This window comes from Lycorma delicatula, chromosome 1 (genome assembly GCF_047948215.1).
Source record: "Lycorma delicatula isolate Av1 chromosome 1, ASM4794821v1, whole genome shotgun sequence".
Classification (NCBI taxonomy): Eukaryota; Metazoa; Arthropoda; class Insecta; order Hemiptera; family Fulgoridae; genus Lycorma; species Lycorma delicatula.
Window position 1 is genome coordinate 324,528,180 of NC_134455.1, and position 26,928 is coordinate 324,555,107.

At 29.7% G+C, this 26,928-nt stretch overlaps 1 protein-coding gene across 4 annotated transcripts in view; it reads right to left on the reverse strand.

Moving 5' to 3' along the window:
* Nucleotides 1-26,928, reverse strand: part of LOC142334209 (tubulin polyglutamylase ttll-4-like) — a 153,513-nt gene that overhangs the window by 106,402 nt on the left and 20,183 nt on the right. For all 4 annotated transcript variants that reach the window (XM_075382043.1, XM_075382044.1, XM_075382042.1 and 1 more), the window contains exons 6-14: nt 25,016-25,156; nt 23,257-23,367; nt 20,793-20,961; nt 18,816-18,918; nt 13,524-13,731; nt 12,157-12,283; nt 10,066-10,285; nt 7,351-7,476; nt 2,396-2,524 (exon numbers count right to left, since the gene is read on the reverse strand). In XM_075382043.1, coding sequence (XP_075238158.1) covers nt 2,396-2,524; nt 7,351-7,476; nt 10,066-10,285; nt 12,157-12,283; nt 13,524-13,731; nt 18,816-18,918; nt 20,793-20,961; nt 23,257-23,367; nt 25,016-25,156 — 1,334 coding nt within the window. The remainder of the gene's footprint in view (nt 1-2,395; nt 2,525-7,350; nt 7,477-10,065; nt 10,286-12,156; nt 12,284-13,523; nt 13,732-18,815; nt 18,919-20,792; nt 20,962-23,256; nt 23,368-25,015; nt 25,157-26,928) is intronic.

The following is a 26,928-nucleotide window of genomic DNA, read 5'->3' on the forward strand; positions in this document are numbered from 1 at the left end:
ATCACCAACCAGACCAACAAAGGTCAAGCCACAGACATTTGGTCACCTACTGATGGCCACAGTCTTTTGGGATCAGTTTGGCATACTGCTGATTGATTTCATGGCACGTGGAACAACTATAAATGAAACCTACTGTGAAACTGGGTATGTTATGTATGACATGCCATTCAAAATCTACGATGTGGGTGGCTGACAGACAGCATTGTCCTGCTGCATAATAATGCATGCATGTCATGTTGTGGGTCCGACACTTGAATGGGAAATTTACGATCACCCACAATATAGTCCGGACTTAGCTCCTTCTGATTACCATTTGTTTGGGAAATTGAAACAAATTTTGAGTGGTAAGTAATTTGTAATAATAATGTGCGTAATAAAAGGGTCACAAAACTTACTGTCAACTCATTTCACAATGATTTATGGTATTCACTGGTGTCAACCAAACCATCCTGCAGTCAGTGCATTGAGAAAAATATTAAAATGAAACCGTTGTTTTTAAATGCAAAAAACAAGTAGTTATAGCAATACAATGGAAAAATAAGTATTGAACATTAACAAATTAATAATTCAGCCTGTTTTTCCCAATAGTTAATACTAACAGTTGTTTTTTTTTAATGAACAGTTCATTTTCATTTGGCAGAAACAATCAAAACAGCCACCACTAATTAACACAATCATTATTTAAATGTAGCATAAAAATTAAAAAAAGAAGAGTTATTAGATACATCTTTGTAATCCACTAACTGAAAGAAAACTGAAGTACTTAACTAAAATCATAATTAGACAGCTATATATTACTTGCATAATAAAATCCGTGCTGTAATGTTCTTTCCAACTGAAATACAATGATATACATTTTAATATATTTTGAGGCTCATCCAATGACATCATGTTTGTTATTTAAATTAAACATGCACTTTTTATATAACTATCTTATTATTTTCCAATAAAAACTCAACAGGCTTATGAAATTTTCAAAATGAACATTTTGAAAGAGGATCAAAAACTTATTTTTTTGTTACTGAATTGAGTTTCACATTAGCCCTTTTAAACAGCTTTCAAAATTAGTAACAGGAGAACTGTGTAGTACCAATGCATCTTTATGCAGAATACATACATTTTTGTAATTGATAAACACTTAAAATTTTGAATTTAAAAATAACAATAAATACAATTTATAAACAAAAATCATTGAAATCTGAGATTACAAGGATTTTGGCATGACATGACTGTACGTATTTGTGTAAATTTCTGGGTTCCATGCTACTCATACCATAACTTCTCTTTTTTTATAGCTAGTAAATTACAATCAACATATTTAAAAATAGCAGTAATTTTTAACTTTGATTTACAGTGTACAAATTGTCAGTTTCCAGAAAATTGTTCCAAGGTTCCAGACACCTTAATCAATTTGACATTCTTAAAATATATCTTACTGTCTAATAATTATAACCGATACAAATGAACAATGATATGAAAGTTTCACTTTGACGTAAGTGTATGTTGATTCAAATAGTTATGTTATATTCACATATAAAAGAATATTTTAAGTTCTGATTCATAATTTCAAGACAAGTTATCAGTTTTAAATTTTTTTAATCTTAATCATCATATAAATTCTTTGTCTCCTGCAGACTTGAGATAAATATGATATCCAGCTATAAGCATAATTCTTTGAGACAAAAGTGTGTATGTTTTTAATCATATTTTCTGCCATAAGATATGCTTCATGAATTAATGATGCTTTCCTTTGTATAAGGTTTTCCCTGAGAATTACACAAATTGATTCTTCTCATACTGCTGCAGCTCATGAAATACATAAAATTAAAAATCATCTTAATTCTGGATAGTAATTTTTACCAATAAGTAGTCGCACAAATGGTATTCAATTATTATAACTTTTAACTTCTCAAATGTGTTACAACAGTTGGGTTGTACTACAGTAGCTAATCAGGTCAAACTAGATAATTACAACAGAAAATATGAAACTAAGATATTTTTAAATGTAATGAAAAATATTATTTTGAGGATATCAAAACACAAAAGAATCATAGCCACACATATAATAATGAACACAAAAACTAACAACACTTCTATCAGCATTTGATTGTCGAGTGAATATAACCACTACTGTTATATCATCACATCGGTAGATAGTAAGCACTCAGGGCCATTAGTTACCTAAGATGTTGTACAGATATAAAAAGTTCATTTGATTGAATAGAATCAAAAATTATTTAAAATTTAAAATTGGAGATGTTACAAGAATCATTTCAATTAAATATATGTGACAAAATAACATTTTTCTACAGAAAACACTGTAAGAGATTTAATGTCGGTTTTATAAATATACTGAAAAAGAAGCAAAATCATAAAACTATAGATGTTAACTTACTTTATCTCTAGTTTCCATTTGTTGATATTCTGAGTGTTTTGATCGTTCTGCCGGAGAAAGAAGAATTGTATATAGTCTTTTATCATAACAAAATGTATCCTGCACACCCAGACTTGAAAATAACATCTCCTATAAATAACACATACAGTTTCTCAAGATTTTATAGCAATGATGTAGTTAAGTAAATATTTCAAGAAGAATTACAAATTCACTAATTAGTCATCCCCCTTACATGGTAAATAAAACTACTGCTTATCATATATTATCTCTGTTCTACACCTGTTATGATAATAGGTCTAAATATAATTGACCTAAATTACGGTTGTTAATCCATGTATTCAAGGTCATCAGAAAGGGGTAGGTAGATCTTACATTATTCATGAACTAAAAAAAAACCAAAAGAAATTGAACAATTACATTTATATGAAGTTTTACTGTTTTACAGATGATACAAACATCATAAAAAAATCTTTTTCTGTCAATGTTTTTCTTTTAATAAATATGTATTAAACTACACTGTTGTATATTAGTTTGAAATCAATAATGAAGCTAAAGGTAGAATGGAAGTAATGTATTACAAGTGAATGAACAACATTCATAGCAAAAGTTTTAATATTACAATAACTTATTTTTACAGCATAATACTTGATTTGCTGCATAAATTTCTTGTGATACAAGGTCTATACAATTAACAAATTCAAAGTATCATTCCTAGATTTTTGTAGGGCAACCTAGCACTAGTATAAGTATTTTAAGTTAAAATAATTGGTGAAGGAACTGCAGCAACTGAATTAAGTAATAGCCTAGAAAATATTGCTGTATGCAAAAGATTTTTTTTCTTTTTATTTTAGGAGGGTGAAAAAGCACTTTTGTGTAATATACCCAGAACAAACAATATAATATTACAAAAAAAAAAACATATTTCAATAATTATTAAATAGTCAAATGCGGATGCACTACCTTAATTAATAACAAGATATTCAATAGTGTCATCATATTGTTTTCTAGAATATCTTGGATGTTAGCTCCTAATTTAAATTTACAACACAATGTCACAATACAGACAGTCCACAAAGATGGTATGTTGTTAGTTGGCAGTTGCAGTGAATACAAACAGGTGCATTGATCTGATTCATTAGGTGTCCATGTGTAAGATTAGTATGCCTTCTTCGTAAATGACAAATAATAACCTCCTCTTGACGATTATTCAGCAATGAAGAGCTCCATGGCAGCACAGTATCCTTGTTGTTTCAGAGTTATTATCTGCTGTAGTAGTCAAGTCACCTTGCCACCTTCCTTGAAGTTTGTTTAATAGAATTAATACAATTGGTACTAAAATGCTGTAAAAAAGAAGTATCATGGATTACTGTAGATGGGGTAGGGAGGAAAGGTATGCGTGAGCATGTGCATGAGAAGCTACTACCTCATTCTAAAAGTATTATTCAAGTAAATGTAATGGTAACTGCTTACCACTGTCAGTATTATAAAATCAAATTTGGGTGAAGTGTAGTTATTATGTTCCATTACTAGTGTTGTGTTTTGACTGACACGCTTTGTATTAATGGTTAATTTTAGAAATATGTGACAGTAGTATTTTTTTTTAATTTTTGTTATGTAATATGCAAATTTTAAAATAATCATGATGAAAAAAATTCAAATGTTTGAAAATGAGGTAGAATAATTTTCAGCTCTGAAAGGAAATTAATTGCTGACTTTTCTTTCTTGTTGTTACAAGAAAGAGAAAAAATTAAATAGACTGATGATTTTACTAACTAAAGCAACCGAACAAGCAGCAAAATACTGTAGTGTAAAAAAAAACTGTTACTGCTGTAAAAAAAGGAATTTCATGCTAGTCAAGGTGAATCGCTAATAACCCTAAGAAAAAAAGAAAGTGTGCTCATTACTGTAATGCAAACATCAATCGTTTTAATTGGGACTTCATTAGATATATAATCAAAGATTTCTATGTCTTTGTTGGTCTGTCTTCAATTGTTGGAACAAAAGTTGTCCCAACAATTTCAAAACTTCTTAGTCTTAAAAGAGCAAATCAGATTTAAGTGGAAAAGAACCACTCTCTGGAAAATTTTAATGTAAAAGGGCTTTAAATGGAATACCTGTTCTTCAAAATGTAATGTGTCATTGGAAAGACAAGAAAATTAATTTAAGACATACATATTTACAGAAATTAGGGAAGTTAAACAAAGCAAAGAAAGATATATTTTTAGACGAAACTTGGGCTGATAACAAATTAAATTTTCAAAACTCTTGGCAAAGTAAAGATGTCTTGGGATCACTTAAAATTAACAGTGCATCCAACAAACTTATCATTCACATTGGTTCTTCTGAGGGGTTTGTTAAAGGTGCACAATTAATACTTAAGCAGGTTGAGCATCTGGTGACTACCATGTACAAATGAATGCTGCAAATTTCAAGGTGTGGATAAAAGAAAAAGTAATTCCAAATTTAGAACAAGGAAGTGTTATTATGGACAACATGCCATACCACATAAAGCAAGTAAATAAAGTGTCAGTTAAGTCATATTTAAAAGGAGACATGATCAACTACTTGAGGCAAAATGGGGTTCTTTGTGATGAGAAACTGAGGAAGCAATGAATATAAAAAAAGAGAATGGTAAATGAGGCAATTTAAAGGAAACAGATGCCATGAGTAAATTGTAAAGAGTTGTAAGGAAGAAGACAAAGAGGAATTAGAAGAAAAAATATGAGTGATCTGTGAGTAGTACAGAAAATACTGGAAAGAATTTACAAAGATTTGTAGAGTGTACTTTATACTTATAGATGCTACAGAGACTGGAAAAGAATAGGAATAAGAGATTAGATATAAAGTATGGGAAGGAGAAGTAAAAGAAAATGGAAGGAATAATAAATGGAAGTAATATTTTGAGGAGCAACTCTACCCAAAAGTAACAGGAGAAAAAAACAAGCTGAATCAAGAAAGGATGCAGACAGAATAAAGAATATAGCAATGAAGAAAATACAAGCAGGGAAAAATGAGACAAGGCATTCATCAGGTTGGAATGAAATCAACATCTTACCTAGAGATACTACAATTACCAAGGCTATTACTACCAAGCATTTTGGAAGTAGTAAAATAAAACTAGACAAACAAAAATGGTGGAATAATTAAATAATTAAGGAACCATCAACTTTTTTTTAACATACTTAATTTTACTCACTTTTATAATTCTTAAGAGATCAAGGAAATAGGCTGGTCTGTAGCATTGTTGGAGGGGGAAAAGGGAATGTTTGGGTTATTTTGGAAAAATCTAAAATACTACATAAATCTTACTAGTTTTTGCACTTTTATGACATGTGTTGAAAAAGTATTGTTACGCTAATCTTTCAAGATTAACTATTTGAAGGATTTAAAAAATTAAAGCTTAGTTTTAAATTAATTACTTTTTTAGATGTGCATTTTCTTTCTTTATTTTAGCTTAGAACAATATAGAGGAGACAGATTATCAATTAAAGTTTTGGAGAAAGAAAATGAAATTGATGACAACACAGGAGATTCTATGTTAAAATTAAAATTTGACAGAGAACTTAAGACTAAACAGAAAAAACCACCTGAATAGATAAAAGATATACAATCAGAAATATTATCTGGTATAGGAGAACAGTAAAGAATAGAGTATGCAATAATTTGTTAATCTCTAGAATTTATGAAATTGGAGAGCACAAGGATTTTTTTCTAAACTCTAAAGATCTTAGAAAAAAGTCTAATTCTTACCAAGCTAAAGAAATCAGATAGATATAAAACCTTTTGCATGTATTGTACTATCAGACTAACCTCACCTTTATAAAAAGTATTCACCAAAATAGTTTTCATGCAAATAGAAAGTATAATGAAAGACTAAATGAAATAAGAGTTGGAAGGATGAAGGCCAAGAGAGGCCATTCTGATTCTTGTACTAATCTTACAGGGCAAGCTTAGAAAGATTAATGCACTACATGGGATTTGTAGGTACATTCCGAAAAAGGGCATTTGATAATACAGAACTGAATAAAATGTTTAACATCTTAAAAATAATTGGGCTGATATATACAGAATGAATACATAAATACAATCTGAACAAGATTCAAGAATGTAGGACTTGAAGGTCATAATTGCAACTGCAGTCCTAATCAAGGGAAAAAATTAAAAATATTCAGATTCACTGATGCTGTTACAGCAGAACCAAAAATGAAATTCTGAATGCAATATATTAATAAGAGAAATTTAGTTTGAAAATAAATAAGACCAAAACAAAGGTAGTAAGATGTGACAGAAAGGGCACACAATATACCAGAGATTGAAGAATTTTATTATTTAAGTAGTAAAATCACAAAGGATGGTTGAAATAACGCAGATATTGGAAGCACAGTTGTATGAGGAAGGAAAACTTTCAAGTAAGAAAGTCTGCTGGTATCAAACATTAATTTAAGTTCAGAAAAAGTTCTAGGATATATTTGTGTGGAATATAGGACTTTATGTTTGTAAAACATGAAGTATAGGGAAGAAAGCATAAGGGAAAAAATAGAGGACTTTGAAATACAATACTATAGAGAAAATATTGAAAATTATATGGGCGAGTTGAATTTGAAACAAGATATCTTATGATGAATAGGATAAGTGAGAAGTCTGCAGCAGATTCTGGTAAAGAGACTAACTAGATCGGCAGACCACATATAAAGACATTCAGGTGTAATAAAGCAACTGAATCTAAAACCTAAAAATGTAAACGTGAATCTAAAACTAAAATGTATTCATAGAATCTAAAATCTGTTGAAGGCAAAGATTGAGACAAATAAAAGACGTAACCAAGGATATAGGATGCAACAACATAATTGAGGTTAAAAGATTAGCATAGAACAGAGAATGAAAACAGCATTCCAACCAAATGACGGATGCCAAAAAGAAGCACAAGAAAAAGTGTTAAATGTCTGAAAATTTACCTGTTGGGCAGCAGATAATTTATTTGGAATTTGGTAACCAGCAATATTCATTAGATCCTGGACCATGGGACCTTTCACAGCCATATCAAGTGGTGTTGATGAATGCAATGATGGTGATATATTTACCTGGTTAGAAAAAAATTGTTAATGTATAAAATTCAGCAATTTAACAATAAAACTGATTAAAAAATTACACACACACACACACACACACACACACACACACACACACACACACACACACACACACATATATAAAATGTTTGTTAAACAACTCTTTTAACACTGTTATAGACATTATATATAATGTACTATTTTGGGTACTTATCAATCATTTGTCCACCATCTACAATCGTTGTTTATGTTTTAATCAAATCGCCAGCTAAACTGTAATCCATTGTAACTTATCTCACATGTTTTTTGAAGGTGGCCAGTTTCCTTAATCGCCTCAATTATAACATCAAATGTGTCTGTTTTGCAAAATTCTTGCCACTAAATGAACTCCGCTAAATGTGACTCCAGATAATGGCAGACCATGCCTCTGTGCTTCTTGTTTCGCCATTTTACAGAGCCCACAATCTTTCAATGGTTTATGTGTGGGCGCGTGTAGTTGGATCGATGAAGTTAAAACAATGGTTTACTTAAGCACTTGAATCCTGCTTCTTAAATTTTGTTCGTTATATACGACCTCCATGGATTCATCTACAACATTGATCCTTCCATCACATGTTTTTTTTTTTAATTTCTTTCATCAACATTGAAAATGAACAATCGGGAATGCAAATGAGAAAGCATTTCTCGGTTTCTCCACATGTACCACCAAAATTCCACTGTTTAGGAAAAATTTGCCCAGCATTGTTTTTGTGCCTTGTAAACAAACTTTTGTCCAATTCAACGATTTTCCCAACACCGCCAACCTTTCGATCATCCTTTTATGGTAGAACATTTGTTCATATTTCACATAAATAGTTATTCCAATCAATGGTCATTTCCATCCAACATATCCAGTTCTCTTTTACACCATGTAACTGACAATGTTTCTCATGCCCACAAATAAATAAAATGTACCACACTTAAGAAATAAGAAAGGTAATCTGGAATTTTGGAACCAGTTTCCAGCATGCAAAGACACTGATATACGACATTCATAACAGTTGCAATATCTCGCTCTAGCGCTTAACCTTTTTTTCTCATTACTATACCCCCTTTGTTGAGCCAGACCCACAGTTAAGTATAACACAGCCCAGGGGAGTGTCCTTTAACTCTTAACGAACCTTCCCATCTGTCCTGCCATGCTGAACAAACGGCAACGCAGGTCGACTTGCCGGTTGGATCTTTTACTTCATGCCTGCCTCACCCTCAGTGAGGAGACTCCAGATCCAGCAATGCCATAACCTTCATCCCTCTAGTGCTTAGCCTAACCTAACCTATAAGTACGTGGTGGGCAGATAACCTATAAGAACCCAATTTTATAACATCATATAATAACAGCCAAATAGTCACAAAAAGAATAAAATAAAGAATAGCAAACAAACAATGGACATATTTTGATTGTCTATTATAACTTTATTATACACTGAAATCAATTTAGAATTCTAGATTTACAAAATCTAGTATTCTAAAATAAAATACAAAATATCCAAAAACTTTCAATTTTTTCAAAATTTAATATTTCCACTAGGATTATCGTAATTGATTTGAGTGTTATTTTCTGCCCTACCTAGCACTGTCATTCCAACAACTGTAGTTGATATGTTTCAGAGTACCTCCATTCTCACAACTACCTTTTACACTCTTGAGTGTTCTTATGATTAACACTCCCAAGTTAAAAGTAGTTTTAAGAATGGAGGTACTCTAAAACACATACACTACAGATGCTGAAATGATAATGCTAGGAAAAGCAGAAAATAACATCCAAATCAGATAAAATACTCAACTAAATCACAAGTTGTAAATAGCTTTCCTTACAACAAATTATTTCCTTAGGGAAATTACACATTCATAATCAATCTAAATGTCCCTGACTTTGACATAAACCTAACCTAAACCTAATAAAAAATTGTTTATATATATATTCAGATAATTTGTGTAGCAATCCCTTTCATATGAATAACAGTTGAAAAACACAATCAAAAATTCTTTTAATTGTACGTTGAAGTATTCTTGATTCTCATCAAGCTCACCATGTAAACTTTCTAAATCACAATGCAGGGAACATGTATGCACAATACTAAATATCAGTTGCAAATGATTAATTTAATATAAACAAGGTTTATAAATTTGTTTAAACATCCTTCTGCCTAACCACATGAAATATCTACTAAGTTTTCATTTTAATACTTGTTTTGATGTTAAAAATTCATGAAAATCACTCTAATTTATAGACAAACTAATTAGTTGAATTAAACATATTAACAAATGGAGTTTAAAAATCAATAACACGGCTGATTTTTTAAATAACTTTTCAAATAACATAAAGAAAGTTTCCAGCTAACTGTACTGGAGCTTCAACCCAGGAAGTACTAAGTGAACACAAAAATATTCTTTTTTTTCTCAGTTTCTAAACTGAGCACAATTTTTTTTATATATAAAGTAACTAAATTTATTTTACTTTTTTTGTAAATATAATTTTTGGTAATTTTTAGGACTTATCATTTTTAGTTAAAAACAAAAACACCATGGACAACATACTGTAGACTAATGGAAAAGACTTACCTCGAGCAACCAAGGTTTCAGATCTTGATCGAGTAAAATATCAACTCCAAACAATTCATATGAACAATAGCGGGATGTGAGATGAGCTCGTGAAAGCTGAGTAATTGAAGATTCACCACTAATCATAGTTTTAATAACTAAATCTACCATATGAGCCCACAGTCTGTTAACATCAACACCCTTCTCTTTTTCAAGGTATGCCCACAATGCCTTCAGAGTCCTTTAAATTCAACACAATAAAGTTTTAAACACTTACAAAATTGAAAAAAAAATTCAGCCATAACATATTAAAATGAAGTATAGTATAATAAACAGCACACACTGTTTTAGTGTCATATAATTCTTACTAAATATATAACTTCTTTTATTTACCAGTAAATTAATTTTTATTATTTTGCTCCTGAATTTTATTAAAAATAGGAATAAATAAATCATAACTTAATTTAAAAACATGCTAGGGTTTCTTTACCCTTCAATTTCAGTTAAAGCTATATCAAAATTTTGACTCTGGCTCATGGCATGTAATATTTAAAAGAGCAATTGCTTCAATTTATTCAAATTACTAAAAATAAAGAAATGGAAAAAACATAATTTCCTTAAAAGTATTTTTAAAATGTTTATCACATTATTATTAAAAAAATATTCTGATGTGGATACCACATAACTTCCTTGTATGCTTTTTAAATTACATACACGGATTTTTTTTTTAAAATGAAAAGCATATAAAATTTTATTTCATTAATAGCTTCTGATATTTTTTTTTATAGTTATAACTGAATTATTATTTATTGTAATTTTTTTTACAATCAGGGATTAATAATTATTAATAAATAAATACATTTAAATTAAAAAAAAAAGGGGGGATGAAGTCTGATTCGAACCAATGTGTCTTCCCCTTCTAAGACCCAAATATTTCATTTGGCTATAACTCTAGAACCAATGAAAGTAAGTACCACTAATGATACATCGTTGAAAAGTTCTCAATGAGGTTTTATTATTGCAGTTAAGAAAAAGTCCAAAATTAAATTTTTTTTGGACACTTCTGGTTCAGTCAATTGCAATCAAAGGGGGAAGTGCACAACTAGATGTTACAACAGTCCTAAATCCAAAATTTCAACAACCTACGGCTAATCATTTATGAGTTATGAGAGAAACGTACATACATCACATCGAAACTAGTCGAAATTGATATTTCTGTTGAAATCTGAAATTTTTCGTAATCACAATACTTCCTTTACTTCATGCAAGGAATATTATCAGCATTCAAAATCTTTTTGTAGTATAGTTCAGAGATTTGCACATCTAAAAAAATATATATATCAGCTATTGGTTAATAAAACATGTTTAATGGTGAATGCTGAAAGCAAAAATTGTGAAACATTTTTATAGTTGGAAAAACAGATGATAAAATAATTTCATCCTGCGATCCTAAAACTTCTCAACAAAATCAAGCAGTGATAAACTGCAAAGTATGACTTATTCAAATAACAAAGCAAATAAATAAAATAATGGTTATCGGTCACCTGATATTTATTAAACATTTTAATTTAAAAAGATTATGAAACAAATTTTGAAAATATAACTTTTGCTCCCTCACCCTGATCATGGGTAAAAAGTTTTCATTTTATACAAATAACTAGGTTCTACTAAAAACAGTATCAATATTTTATAAAAAGTATAGTTCCAGTTTTTTGATCGTGATTACTTTTATTACAAAACTTGAATTATTTGATTTAGTATTATTATTATTAATGAAAGTAATAATTTTAAAACAGCAAATAACTCAGTGATCTGAAATTTATATTTCTTTCTCATTTTTACAATGTTGAAATATTTCAAATTTACAGTTAATCAATCACACCAGATGTAGATGTGTTTAAATCACGGTTAACAGACAATAAGCATCATGCTCACCTGTCCACTGTAATGTACTAAACATAAATTTTTATTATGTAATTAATGTGTAGTACAATTATTTAGTTTAACTGACAAAACTGCCTTCAGACTTGAAGTGGGCTACAGCCTGTCACAAGGTAGTATAATCTCAAAAAATAAAAAGCAAAATGTCAAAAATAAATTTTCTATACAAACCATTTATGCCCCTGGCAAGCCCCAGCATCCTCATTGTGTGTGTACTGACTGCTCAATTTGTTAATACTATAATTTGTCAAGTGCATATATCTATCAACTAATGTAGACAACTCACTTGAATATTTCACTGGAAAAATAATTAAAAACATAATTTGACTTTAGTATTCAATAAAATATAGTTTACAACCTCCAAAACCTTTTTTTTGTCCTTTCTTTTTTATTTAAACCTCTGGGACTACTGTTAGGTATTGCCTCAAGAAGATGAGATGAATGATTTGTAGCATGTGTGAAAATGCCATGCCTGACTGATTCAAACTGGGACCTCCGGATGAAAGACTGAGACGCTACCACTCGCACCACGGAGGCCAGCAATTTCCAGAACTTGAGGTCATTCTGAGAAAACTTATAATATATCATTTACGAGTGAATGAAACATAATCTTTTCAGTGTACCTATTGCAAACTTGTGTAAACAACATCAAGATCTTGTCAGCGCTCTTTCGGTTAACTCTTTTAAAACTTGTTTAGAAAAAATTATGTGTATCTTGCTAAGAACAATTCATATCTACTGATGTCAACATAAAACATATTTTCCTTTTTATAAACTAGATTGGAAGATTTAATACCTAATATTGATTAACGTTTCTTTAGAAATTTTACATATCTACTTTTATTTCTTCTAGGTTAGCAGGCTTTATGCTTGTCATTATAATAATTACCCACATTAAACACTTTGACCAACGTTTGATTCAATCGAACTGAGCAAATGAAGAAAAGTGTTAACATAATGTTATAAGCACTGGTTTATAATATATGTTTCAAGTAAAAACATAAGGGTTGTCAGGCAGTAACTTCTAGAAACTATTGCCATTATTTCTTAATAGTGACTGCACTCACAAAATTGTAAAGGAATTAACATTTTACAATAATTATTACTCAAAATGTGCAATATTTTAATTACTGAAGGTACATTAATTTTTGTTTTTATAACTAGCTAAATACATCTGTCATACCATACCACTATATCTTCCATAATCAATTTAAAGTTTAATAAAACAAAATTGCACAGTACTTCTTTAAAAAAAAAATAATAATTTTTGCAATGGTGCATGTTTTCTTTTATTAAAATTTATTTACAGTAGTTCTTATAAATCGGTCTTTATAGAAACAGTCAACAGAAATAATGCAAATGACTCACATTTTACAAAATAAACATAATTCTTTTTATTAGAAGTTTTCTTTCATCATTAAGTTTTCTTTTAACAATCCGTAGTGTAACAAATCCAAGAAAATATGATCTTTCAAATAATATTAAAAAAATTAAAAGCTGATAATTTTACTTCTAACTAGAAAATTAAAAAATCTTACCTGAAGCAAAACGTACAAGACCATTATCGTACAAATAAACACGAAGTGGATTAATACTTGTAACAAGTGCATATAAACGAAGATCAAATTTACTACCATTAATCAAATAAGGATCAGATATATACTTCTGGACAATAAGAGGGCACTTTTTTGGGATCTGAGCCCATTTATGAATAACTTTAATACCTGTTCCTCTAGCAGATGCTGGCTGAAATAAAACAATACAGAAAATAAAACTAACAATAGTAGTGCAAAATTCATTTTTAAGAATCATTTAGCAGTCATATAAAAAAAATTAGTTAACAAAAAATATTCTCTTTTTGTAATTATTTAAGGAAGTGAGAAAAAATTGTTACTTACAAAATTCAAAATCCCCGTATGAAATTATTTTTACCATATTCAATAAATTTTTGTATCTAGTTCTCCACTGTTAACATTCTAGGTAATAGTACAGTACTAATGCCAGAACCTAAATATTTTCCACATTAACTTATGTTAAAGAAAAACCGGTTAATCTTTAAAAAAGTAAACTCTGATATAGGAACATAGTATTTGTTACTGTTGACCTCAGCTAAAATAAAGATCAAAGTTTAACTGTGGTAATTTGAACAGAAACACCTAAATATCAACCATGCAAACAATTTCACAGATCCACAAGCAGGAGCATACATAATTAGAAAATTGAATATATGATTTGATTATAGCAGAGTAGGAACATCAGACATCACTAATATCACTAATATAAGTACAATGTATTGTTCATATCCAGATATCCAGACTACAAAACCACCTAGATCCATCATGTTTGGTTTTTTCTTATAATGGATCAATTGACTCTCCTTCTGACAATCAAATGATTTCATGTTTCAAATATTAAGAACCAGTTAATAATCTTTGTTATACACAATGCAGGTTGATTTAGAAATTACTGAGATAAACAGAATTCTGAGATAAACAGAATAATTATAATTACCAATCTATAATTATACTAACCTCCAAAGTTTGGATTCTCTCTCTATCTATATCATCAAATTTTTTAATAATCTTCTATACAATATTGTTACTACATCACATTATATTTGTTATCGACATAAGTCTTTTCAGTTAATTGACACAATTCCACTGATTGTAGACAATTTCACATAAAAAAAAATATAAATCCTAAATAATGAAGCAATGCTCAAGAATATTCCAAGCCCAGCAGATACAGAAAGTAAGAGATTGGATTCATTATCAGATTGGCCTGTCTGGCTAGCCAAAAAACATTATTACATATTTATGATTTTTTATTTAAATACAATATTATTTTTTCCCTTAAAATAGTAAAATAATTTTAAAAACCCCAATGATTTTTAACTTGAAATAAGTTAAAAATTTTAACACATAAAAATTTTTTTTTTTTAATTCTGATCCAGGGAAGGAGGATCAAACAACTGCTCAATGGTTTAGACTGCTTAATTAGTTTAATCCCACTGGAATCCCCTGTTTTAACAATGTAATCAAAATAGAGATTTCAAACCATTTTCTTTTAAAAAGTATTATCCAACCAAAGGCCAATTAAGCCAGTAACTGTTACTAAAGAAAAGTTCCAATGGTTACTGTTTGCACATGATATATGGATAATACAAGAATCAAAGATGCCCCCCAGAGATCAGTTTACACAGAGAATGAATTATTCAAAACTTATAATCTTAAAATTTCTGTTAACAAAACAAAAATTATGGCATTCAGGGGTAAGCAACTGGTTCGTTCAAAGGTAGTACTGGACAATGTAGTACTTGAACAAGTGTCATGTTGCAATTATTTGGGATGTGATATAAACTTTGAAGTACAGAAAGAAAGTAAACAAATTTTAAGTTACGTGTGGTACCATAAGCAAGTCATAGAATAACAGAGCTAAGAGAGACACATAATTAAAATTCTATAAAATTATGTCCACCTCAGTTCTTCTTTATGGAAGTGAGTCTTGTTTCCAAACAAGATAAAGTAAAATACAAGCAACGAAGATGAGGAGATTTCTAAGGAGGCTGAAGGGCAGGACACTGTTAGTTAGATCGGGTATGGAATGAAGAAATAGGAACCCAATTGGATATTTATAACTTAAATGAAATAGTGGCACATTACCACAATCGATGAAAGGAACACCTAAACAGAATGTTTGATACCTAAATCTTGCCATGTCAGTCTGTCAGTTGTATGTTTTCCAAAATATGACTCTAGAGCAGAAATATAACCTAAACTTGATTCAGAAACAACAAATTCTTCACCTCAAAAGTATCAGTTAAATTTCTAAGCACTTTTACTGTGTCTCTAGTCTCTCTTTCATGAGAGCACAACATATATGCTCACCAACTTTCCCAGTACTAAGAGCTACTAATAATGCGTTTTGTACTTTCCTTTTCTTCAAGTTGTCGTATGCCTTCTTATAATCAATGAAGAGATGAGTCTTCTTTCCATATTCTACTATTTTCTCCAATATCTGTGGTAATGCAAAAATCTGATTGGTCATTAAGCTGATTTTTTAAATCCCACCTGGTATTCCTTCACAATCTCCGATACAAAGGTTTCATTCGATTAAGCAATACTGTAGAAAACAACTTATTTGCAGCACTTAATAGAGCTGTATCCCGACAGTTGTTGCATGGGGTTTTATCTCCTTTCTTCTTAATAGGTACAACATTCCACGCTTTCTTACAGTCATCTGGTTACTCTTCTTTCTCCCACATCTCATCAATTATACCATGGATTTCCCTTTCTAGTTTTTAACCACATATCTTCAAATGTTTCCCCAGTATTAGATCAAAACCTGATGAATTTTTAAGTACTTGATGCACATTCTCCACAAACAATTTCACATCCTCACCCTCGTCAACATGCTCCACATAAAGTCACTTGTTAAAGTCTTCTTTCAACTTAGTTTTAATTCTGTCTTTATCTGTTAACTGGTTACCCTCTTTATCTCTCACTTACTCGACCTTAGCCTGATAACCACCTTTTTTTCTTCAAAAAGTTTTAGAATCTTCTCATTTTAATCTCATCCCTCATTTTCATTTTTTTTAATTTCTTTTCTAATCATTTCCCTCATCTGCTTTCTAATCACTTAAGTTCCTCTTTTACTCCTTATATTTTTTTCAAAACATTATCTTGTGTTAAAAAAAAACATTGTGAGGCCAATCCATTTGAACTGTCCCAAAAAAACATAAGCTGGTTACTAGACCAATTAAAAAAACATTTTAACTTACCCACATGTTTCCGGACCTTAAAACTATTTTTCTTTTTAATTTTTTATTGAAGCAGTTTACCGGTGGCGGCCATTTTTGTTATGGTGCACACACCTATTTTTGTGATTGTAAGGATTTATAGAAAACTATTGCTCCTGGAAGGATGAAACATAAATCAATTTAATCATTACTTTCTCAAGATAAATGATTGGTCCAGTGGTTCATTTACATATCTCTTTTTTCTATGAGAAAATTACCATTAAAGTTGAACATGAAAAACTATGAAATTTCACTTTTGGTAAATTTTTTCAAGAGGTACTGATGGCATACACAGTTTGAATTATTTTTTATATGTAGGTATATGTTAGTAGTTTTACCATAAATAATATTAATGGTGATATACTTACCCCTAAACTTTTATGAATTTTTGAAAACTAATTTTTTTTAAATAATTCAAATTTTGGCTTGAAATAACTCTGATGGGAATGGTGATAAAAATCTGAAATTTGCACAACAGTGTTTTTGTACATGTAAATGGCAAATAAAAAAATTTCTTGTGTATTTTACTAATAAAAAATTTATAACCTCTCAAAAATAATGAAAAACCTGCTACAAGCAATACTATTTTTACTCAGTAAATAAGTGCTACAAGGGGTTTCTTGTATTCTTTGCACTTTACATTTTTTATATTTAGCCCCTATGTTGTTGAGGTTGACGTTTTCAATATTTATAAAATAGTTTTTATTTAAATTGTTAATAATAGGTCGTACTTTAATGATAACCAATACCAGTAACCTAATACAATTTTGATTCAAAACTGTTTGTAAATCTTACCCAAACTAAGATTTCAATGAGTAGCCTACATCTTTTTTCAAGAATTAATTTTTATTTTTATATTGGTTTATTTTTGTAAACACTAGATAAGAAAAAATAATTATAACAAAATTTTAATTATCACCAGTCCCATCAGTTATTTGAAGTCAAAATTTGAATTATTAAAAAAAAATTAGTTTTCAAAAATTCATAAAAGTTTAGGGGTAAGTAACTACTAACACATACCTACATATAAAAAATAATTCAAATTGTGTAGGCCATCCCCCCTACCTCTTGAAAAAATTTACCAAAAGTGAAATTTTCACATTTTTCATGTTCAACTTTATTGGTAATTTTCTTTCACAGAAAGAAGAGAAATATATAAATAAACTGCTAGACCAATCATTTACCTCAAGAAAATATGATTAAATTGGTTTTGTTTCATCCTTGCAGGACCAATAGTTTTTTAGTTATGATTTTTTCTGTAAACCCTTACAATCACAAAAATTGGTGTGCACACCGTAACAAAAATGGCTGCCACAGGTAAACTGCTTACATAAAAAATTAAAAAAAAAATAATTTTAAGGTCCTGAAACATGTAGGAAACAACTGGGAAAGTTTCAATTTTTTTTGAATTGGTCAGGCAACCACCCTTGGGTCACTTCAAATGGATTGACCCTGTGCTATTGCTGCCTTTCTTGCTTTTAACCCAATCTTACCCTTATCATTAAACTAGTTATGCTTTGATATATTCCCATTTTTTTCTCCAACCTCCTTTTCAATCTCAAAAATCAGCTACTCCAAACCAAATAATTTTTATAAACAACTAAAACAGAGATCCATAATTAGGCTAAATAAGTAAATATTTTATAAGTCAGCACACAACAGACTGAATTTAGAGATTATATAAATGTTTCCATACTGCAAATATTATGATACTAATGATAATACTATTGTGATATGATATCACACATTGTTTGTTCACAAACAGTCCTAAGATAGCGTCTGTAAATAGCAGTGGGATTTTTAAAATGTTATAGCTTCAGATCAGAGCAGTGTAGGGATGAACTATGCATTGCGTGAAAGAGAAACATTCCAAGTTTCTTAAATGTTCAATTGATTTTGATGCTGTGATATGGTGATATTAATTACAGACACAAGTTTATTTTTATATCATCATAAAATACAATAAGTAAACGCTTTTCCTTAATAAGTAGAGAATAAAATTGAGAAAAACAATGAAATCATTTTTACTTACTGGTTTTACGATCCATCTTTCTTTACCACAATGTTTCTCCCATGCAGTGCGAAGTGATTTATTATCCTGAGGTAACACATATGTTCGTGGCATAAATCCAAACCTAAAAAAAATTATTTAACAAATTGTACTTTTTAAGAAAACTAAATTTTATTGAATAGGGTAATTTTAGAGGATTACATAGATTTCAACTTGGAAGCAAACAGTTTTTTTACCATTGTTCACTGCAATAAATACATCTTTTGAAATACAGATAAAAAAGACACACTGTAACAAAGCATATAAAATGGTAAAAACAATTTGAATTTTCAAAAGTTTTTGGTGTCATATGAGGTTAAACACAACTGTTGATATTAATTAAAACAACCTAACGGTAAATGAAAAGTATTTTTTTCCTATCTTAAGATATTATCATAAGACAAAAACAAAACAAATATTACCAAGCAGTCCTTGTAAGTGTGCCAATAAAGTAATAATGAAGATTCAAAAGGTTATAGCTTTGGAAGAAAGCATTGTAGAGATATGAACTATATGTTAAATGAAAGAGAAACACTCAAAGTTTCTTACTTGTTCAATAAATTTCAAAGTGTGCTCCCTTAGCTGCCCCGTAGACATCAAGATGATATTCAGTCTCTTTCCATACATGGAAGAGAACATCCAACATGATAGAAGAACAGCTTCTGTGATCCCTTCTTTTAAATGGTTCAGATTTTGAACTTGAACAGAATACAATTGTGTTTTCACATAACTCCAAAAGTAGAAATCCAAGTGGGTAAGGTCTGGAGAAATCATGGGGATCAGGCAATCTACTCTTCTTGTCCAACCCATTGCTGATGAAATATTTCATTAAGAAAATCTTGCAAGATTTGATGATTGTAAAATGTGGAGGAGCACTGTTTAACTGGAAATAAGTGGCACTTATTTTTTGTAAATAAGTGGAATTCTCTGGTATCTGGGGCGCTGTATATCCTTCTAACATATCCAGGAAAATGTTCATTATTTTTTTTTAGCAAAAAAAAAAAAAGCCAATAGCTCTGTCTCGTACAATAGTGCACCACACATTCACTTTTTCACTGTCATGCTGATGTCAAGATCAGCATGTGGAGGTTCAATACCCCATATGCGAACATATGTTGCTGTACTTGTCAACAAATATGAAAAACTGCTTCATCAGTGAAAATGAACTTGTTTAATAAATCATACCATCCTGCTCTAACCTATCCAGAATATCTACATCAAAATCAAACCATTTCACTTTGTCCTGTGAATAAAGTTGTAGTTAATACCTGAATCTTGTACATAGTGAAACGTAGCCATCTTTTTAACCTATTGTGAACAGTTGTTTTAGCCAACTGTCTAGAACACTTCCGCACGGATTTGTTCAGGCTACACAAGAAACTTGTTCACAATGCTTCAATAGTTTCATCAGACACTGATGGCCATCCTGGATGTGTTTGCTTCAGTAGGCTGCCTGTTTCTTTGAGTTGTTTGGTCTATCAATGTGTGTTACATTCACGTAGAGAAGGACTTCATTGTACACACAATGGTATTCACACCTAACACATGTAACTGACTCAAATATAGCTTCTGAAATATGTTTAACTTATTTTATCAGTGAAGATAAGATAAGATGGATGAAATTGTAAGTGAAAAAATGAGATGTGATATCTCACTTAAATGAGATGTGGCATTCCATATTAGGCCTAGAACTTTATACTGCAAAACAATATGATTATATTAAAGTAATCCACAGTAGAGTAGATCAACAAGGGAAAGATCAGGTATGAAAGACGTAAAATCATAAAATTAACAATAGAACACCAGTCTGTTATCTCAGGTATTGATTTGATATCTTAGCCATCGGGAAAAAAAATTATTTACAATAGTAGGAAAAAATTATTTTAAAAATAATTCTATTACTTACTGTACTTCCTAAACCAAGAATTACTTGAACATATTAATTAAATTTTAACTCACTCTTTTTTGCCAAATTTTGTCATAAGACGACACAAATTTTTCCAAAGATTATCTTTTCTGCCAATTTGAAATGAGCCAGGAAAGTGGTTCATTTTCTGAAAATCTCGGAGTGTTTTAAAACACAATGACTTCATGTGTTTTCCCCAAGTGCCACACCATTCATTAGATTCTGAAATAAAATTAAAACACATAAGGACTTGTGCATAAACAGCAATTAGAACAATTATAAAAAGAAATCAATTTCACTGACTGAAAATACGTAAAATGAAATTAAAATTAGAGTAGTATCAATTTCAAACTCATTCCAAGATTGAGATTTTATACAACAGAACGAAGTCATCATATATCACTTACATCCAACATTCTTAATTATCTTCTTCTTTAAGTTAATAAAACATACAGTTGTACCATAGTTACAGTCAAATTCCAGCTCTTGTCTTTAAACTTCTGCATACATAATGTTTTATATTATACCCAACATCTAAAAAATCTTTCATCTGTTGGTGATGCACTAATATAATAAGCAAAATAATGAATTTTGTTTAGTAATAAGCTTCAAAATCAATGAATTTTAAATAGATACTACTTAAAGGTTCAATACTACTTTTATTAAATTCAGTATCATTTTTAAGAGTCAGCAAGTTACTTTTTGTTGTGAAGAAACTTCATTCTTCAGGCCATAAATTGTTCCTCCAAACAATACCTGTACACCATTAATGCAAATTATATGCCTCTATTCATACACAACTGATGTGACAGTTCAAACTCAATAAATTACGCACAGAAACAAATTACAAATACCAGGATAAGTTCAAAAACTGTTTCCATTACTTTCTATTAAAGGTTTATAATTTTCTTTTTTTTACACATGTGCTGAATTATCACAAAATGTGTTCGACATCGGTTCTAAGACAACCGACTCAAGTCCAAGTCCATAAAGATACCCAGATTCACATTTGTTCTGAGCTCAAAGAAAAGTTTAAAGTGGAAGGTATAAATTCAAAACTTTTTATGTAAAAATACAGGGATACATATTTTTTGAGCCCAAATCCAAACATCAAAGTCTTGAGTGGAAACATCCGGATTCACCCACCAAATAAATTCAAAACTCACGCATCAGCCAGTAAAGTGATGTTAACGGTCTGCTGGGACTCACATGGTATATTGAGAACAACAAACCATGAACATTGAGTACTATTCTAACATGCTCCAACAGAAAGTGAGACCCGCTTTTAAGGCAAAAATGACAGGGTGCTCTCTCAAGAGGTCTAATTCTCTTGCATGACAACACATGGCCCCACATTTCTAAGGGAACGGAAGAAATGCTTAAGAAGTTGGTTTGGGAGATGTTGTCACATCCTCCTTAGAGCCCAGACCTCGCCCCATCCACTTTTCATTTGTTTAGCTCACTCAAAGACTTTTTATGGGGCAAGAAATTCAGCAATCAAAAAAGTGGTACACAAATGGTTCAAACAACAAGGTAAAAACTTCTATGCTAGAGGAACCAGAAAGCTCACAGAATGGTAGGACAAGTGACTTAATGTTGCTGGAGACTATGTTGAAAAGTAGTGCAAGTTTCATTGCCATTGAATAAATTGTTTTTTTTTCTACATCAATTTGTCTCTTTAATTATTGTATGTTCCTCATACTTATAAAATTTACACATGTAGATATTCTTTCTATATTATTGGATATAAATTCCAAATACAGGATTTTCGACCTATGTTGTGTACATGTTAACAGAATGAGTTCGAGAGTAAAACTGTCAGATCTCATTCCAACGAAGTGAGTGCAAAACTAAAGAAAAATTACATAAGAACAACATAAAATTTCTTAAATTACTACTATTCCAGTTATATATACCAATAATAATGCTTACATAAGCTAAATTCTATACTTTATATAAATAAATATATATTCTAGTATCATAGAGGAACTGTTTATAAATCAAATATTTTACTCACGAGAGCATTTCATAAAAAGACCTTTTTATTTAAAATACGATTATGGTTCTCAAATACATTCAGTCATACAGAATAGTATATGGTAGCTTTAATGCAAGCATAGAAAATACTATGCTTTAATGTTTGTTATACAGATTGTAACACACAATCTATCAAGTAAAAATTCTGCAAGGGTTCTGCTCCCTTTGATCTACATTATTAAAACAACAAAGTTCTGTTAATGGTTACAACTGTAAGTTGAAATAATAATTCCAAGGTAAGAATTTCAATGAAAATAGTAATGAATTGTGATAAATTTTAATTCTTATTTGTTCCACCAAATAAGTTAATAAAGAGTATTGAGTTCTCTTTTTTAAATAATTAGAAAAACCTGATAATTTATTTTAAAATAACTCCTCAAGTAATAACCATTTATTAGATAAAAACAGAAGCTGGTTTACAGAATCAGTCTAAAACAGAATACCAAAGATATTAAGAAAATTACACTAGACAGTACATACTTCTGACTAATTTGAAACCAGAATTAAGTATTATGCGGCGTACAATGACTGGGGTAATTCTACTCATCTTCCACTTTAAAAGAGTTTGAATCTGTTGAGGAAATGGAACACCTGAAACAGATTATGTATAATTTTAGAAAAAAAATTACCTTTCTTCTTTAAAATGTAATAATCATTGGATAAGGTCTATATTCTCTCAAAATCAATAATTTAAGAATTCTTAATAATAAATACAAATAGAGCCATGATAAATGGTTGTTTAAATAAATTGAAAAAAAAATAATAATTCCATAAATAAAATCTAAAAAAAAAATCTTACTTAAAATCTAGATCTAGATGACCATTTTCGTTCATGAACAATCAGCATCAGTAGACACTAAAGAAAAGGTTCATATAATAAATAAGTAATAAAAGATACTAATTAACAAATAAACATTACTTGAAGAACGCTATAAAATTCCAAATAATAAAAAATTTAGCCAGGATTTTAGAAAAATAAAAATATTGTTTTAGAGGATTCCAACACAAACTTTAAATTTATTTTTAAAATGTTCTGGAACTTTAAAGATTTAGGTATTACTAAACTAAAATTATGCTTTCTACTAGGATTCCCTAGATGACAAGTTACTTATTTGTATTTTTTCATTTTATATAATCTCAACTAAAAATATTTTTTCTAGTCTTTTTGTAAGAACTGTCAATTATACTTGTACTATTTCTTATATTTGTCTTTATATTTTGTATATTTTTAATTTCATTTACTTTTTTTACATTCTTTTTTCATAGCTACTGATGTTTGTTTAACAATAAAAATGACAATCAAGGTTTAGATTTTGAGTAAAATTGTTTGTAAATGACTTTGGAGCATAATCCTGTTTTCCAATTTAATACATATGTTTTTAATACCACAACCTAAGGATCTTTTAAATAAGTAAACGCCAAAAATTTACATTCATCCATGGTTTCACATTTCACATCAATGTATTTCAACTGTCCAATAAGAAAATATATGAAATACAGACATGTTTAGCTTCATAGCTGCTTTAACAATTAGTAGGCTTAAATTCCTTCCCATCTCTTTGGTACCAAACTTCTTTAACCTTTTATATAAAATCTTTTGTTATTCCTTTCACCCACATTCATTGCAAAACTAACTTCCTTTTTACTCATATAAAATAAATTATAAAGCGTTGGACATATTTTGTGTAATTTAATTAAAGTCTTAAAATCCTATATTCCAGTTAAATGGCTCCAGCTAAACTATCAAGATATCTTCAGAGGGTATAAATTTTATTTAATCTTAACACTAGCAATGTTAGAACCTAGATTGCCGTTTCTTCCATTTAACCAGATTTTAAATTGCTAAATAAAGTACATATAAATAAAGAGCATTCTGTTATGAAGTATATAAATACAAAATTTCAATACTTAAAAAACAGCATTAACTAAGAAAATGAGATAAATAACATAAATTATAAAAATCAAAAATAACGCTGAAAATTTTTAAGTCCTAACTACATTAATATAACAAATGTCCTGAATTGCAAACACTTTTATAGAACAATAATTTATTTTAATCACTAAATCAAAAGTACCAAAAAACTAATTAATTGAAAATTAAAAACTATTAAAAAAAAACTAGTTATTGTGTAAAAACTAAAAAATTTAAAAACAATTTCTTTTAAGATACAGATTTATAAAATGTTTTTATCATAGCATTGCACAAGGATTGCAGAAAATATAAATAAAAAATTCAAACCTTTTTCTTCATGATTTGAGAAATTAATATAGGGAGGCACAAATGAAAAGAGGCTAGGACGTAAACCTGGATGAATATTATCCCCACAAACATGACTCCTTGCACCTGTAGTAAAAGGTTTACTTACTGAAGCTGAAGATACTGAAAAAAAAAAACAAAAAAAAATACAAGATAAAATCAAAAAAATTGAACTAAACCATCCTAATCTAATAAAGAAATAAAACAGTACAAACTACTTCCTTCTACTGTTTTTACAAAACAAAACAAAAAAATATGTAGATTCAAGTTGGCAATTATTGTTTTTGCAGTATCCCAGTGTTAAAGTAATTATCCACATGCAACATGTAATACAGAACACATATGAATAAAGAACTAGTTATATACACAAACTAGTTATGTTAGGTTGAGCCTGTTAAAGGCTCAATACATAACTAACTCATAACTAGTTAAAAGGCTAGTGGTTCTAGAATTTCCTACTAGCTAAGTAATATCCTTAAGGCAAGCAATCCATCACAAGTAAACAAAAAATTAATAAGCATTACAAAGTTCCACGAGTAGTAACAGCAGTTGATTTTATCCCCTATCAGTTATAAACATTATTAAACAAAATTCCACAGGAGAGTTTACCTCAGCGGGTATTTCTCCAGATTTCAGCAACATTGAGAAATTAAATTTTTGCAATGTGCTTAGGTATTTTGCGAGTTTTTGACTTAAATAACTATTTGATTTATTTTTAATTTATAGTAGTTAATTTTTGACTTTCAATCTTTTTAAAGTAAACCAAGCATCCTGATAAGATCATTATTTCCCATCAACACAGAGATCTTGAATGAACTCTAGTTTCAAAAAAGAAAAAAAAATGTTAGTAAAATAGGCAATGTGGAATAAGATCCACAGTTTAAGTTTCTTATTAGTTTATTTAAGTTTGAGATAATATAAAACGTTTAATTACAGTTTAAAATATGTATATTAAGTTTAATTACATTCAGTTTATATTACGTTTAAAATACATTTGTTTTAGCATAAGTTGTACATAAAAGTATATCACTACGTTTACATAGAGCTATCGTTCGTTACTGACACAACAATAAGAATTACTACCTAATCAATGTATTTAGTTCTTATTTACATTTTATTAAATTAGAATTAATTAAATGCCATATTAATCATATGACATTTAATAACGTTAATCACATGACATTACTTCCATTAACATGCCGCCCCCGTTGAAGGCGCAGGCTTCAAGACACATCAGGAAGTTTCCCAGCACTCGTTTAAGATGTCCCTTGAGTGATTTTACTCCTGCCTCCCACAACCCTCCAAAATGGGGTGCACGGGATGGAATGAAATGCCAGTTGATGCCATTTGATGCACAAAACGAATTCAATTGATGTAAGTGAGTATTTGATGAGTTGTTGCAATTCTTTGAGTTCATTTTTCACTCCAAAAAAATTGGTTCCATACTGTGAGTGCATCAAGTTTGAAGAGCAAATGTGAACATGGCACTTACAATGTTTTTAAAGAACTTTCTTGCATTGTTGAAGTTTCAGGAATTTTATCTATGTCCAAAAGAATGTTCTATATAAACTACTGACAATCATAGAACCAGAAAAATGACACAAACTTCAGAGAAACTGTCTGCTCTGAGGAAAGTTTTCTTGATTACTTTGAGGATGGTAGATAAATAATTAATTCATAAATACTTTTGTTAATTTATTCTTTAGAATCACTGACAAAGATTATTAGTAGTTACAGTAAGCACAAAATTGTACGGCAATTATAAAAATCTTGGGATTGAATATTGGCCAGTTTTAATATTGTGAGACAGGAGGAATTCCTTCCACAGAATTAAGTTTTTTAACGGGTGGGTAGTCTAGAATTTTTGGTTATGATTTGAGAAAAGTGAAAATAAG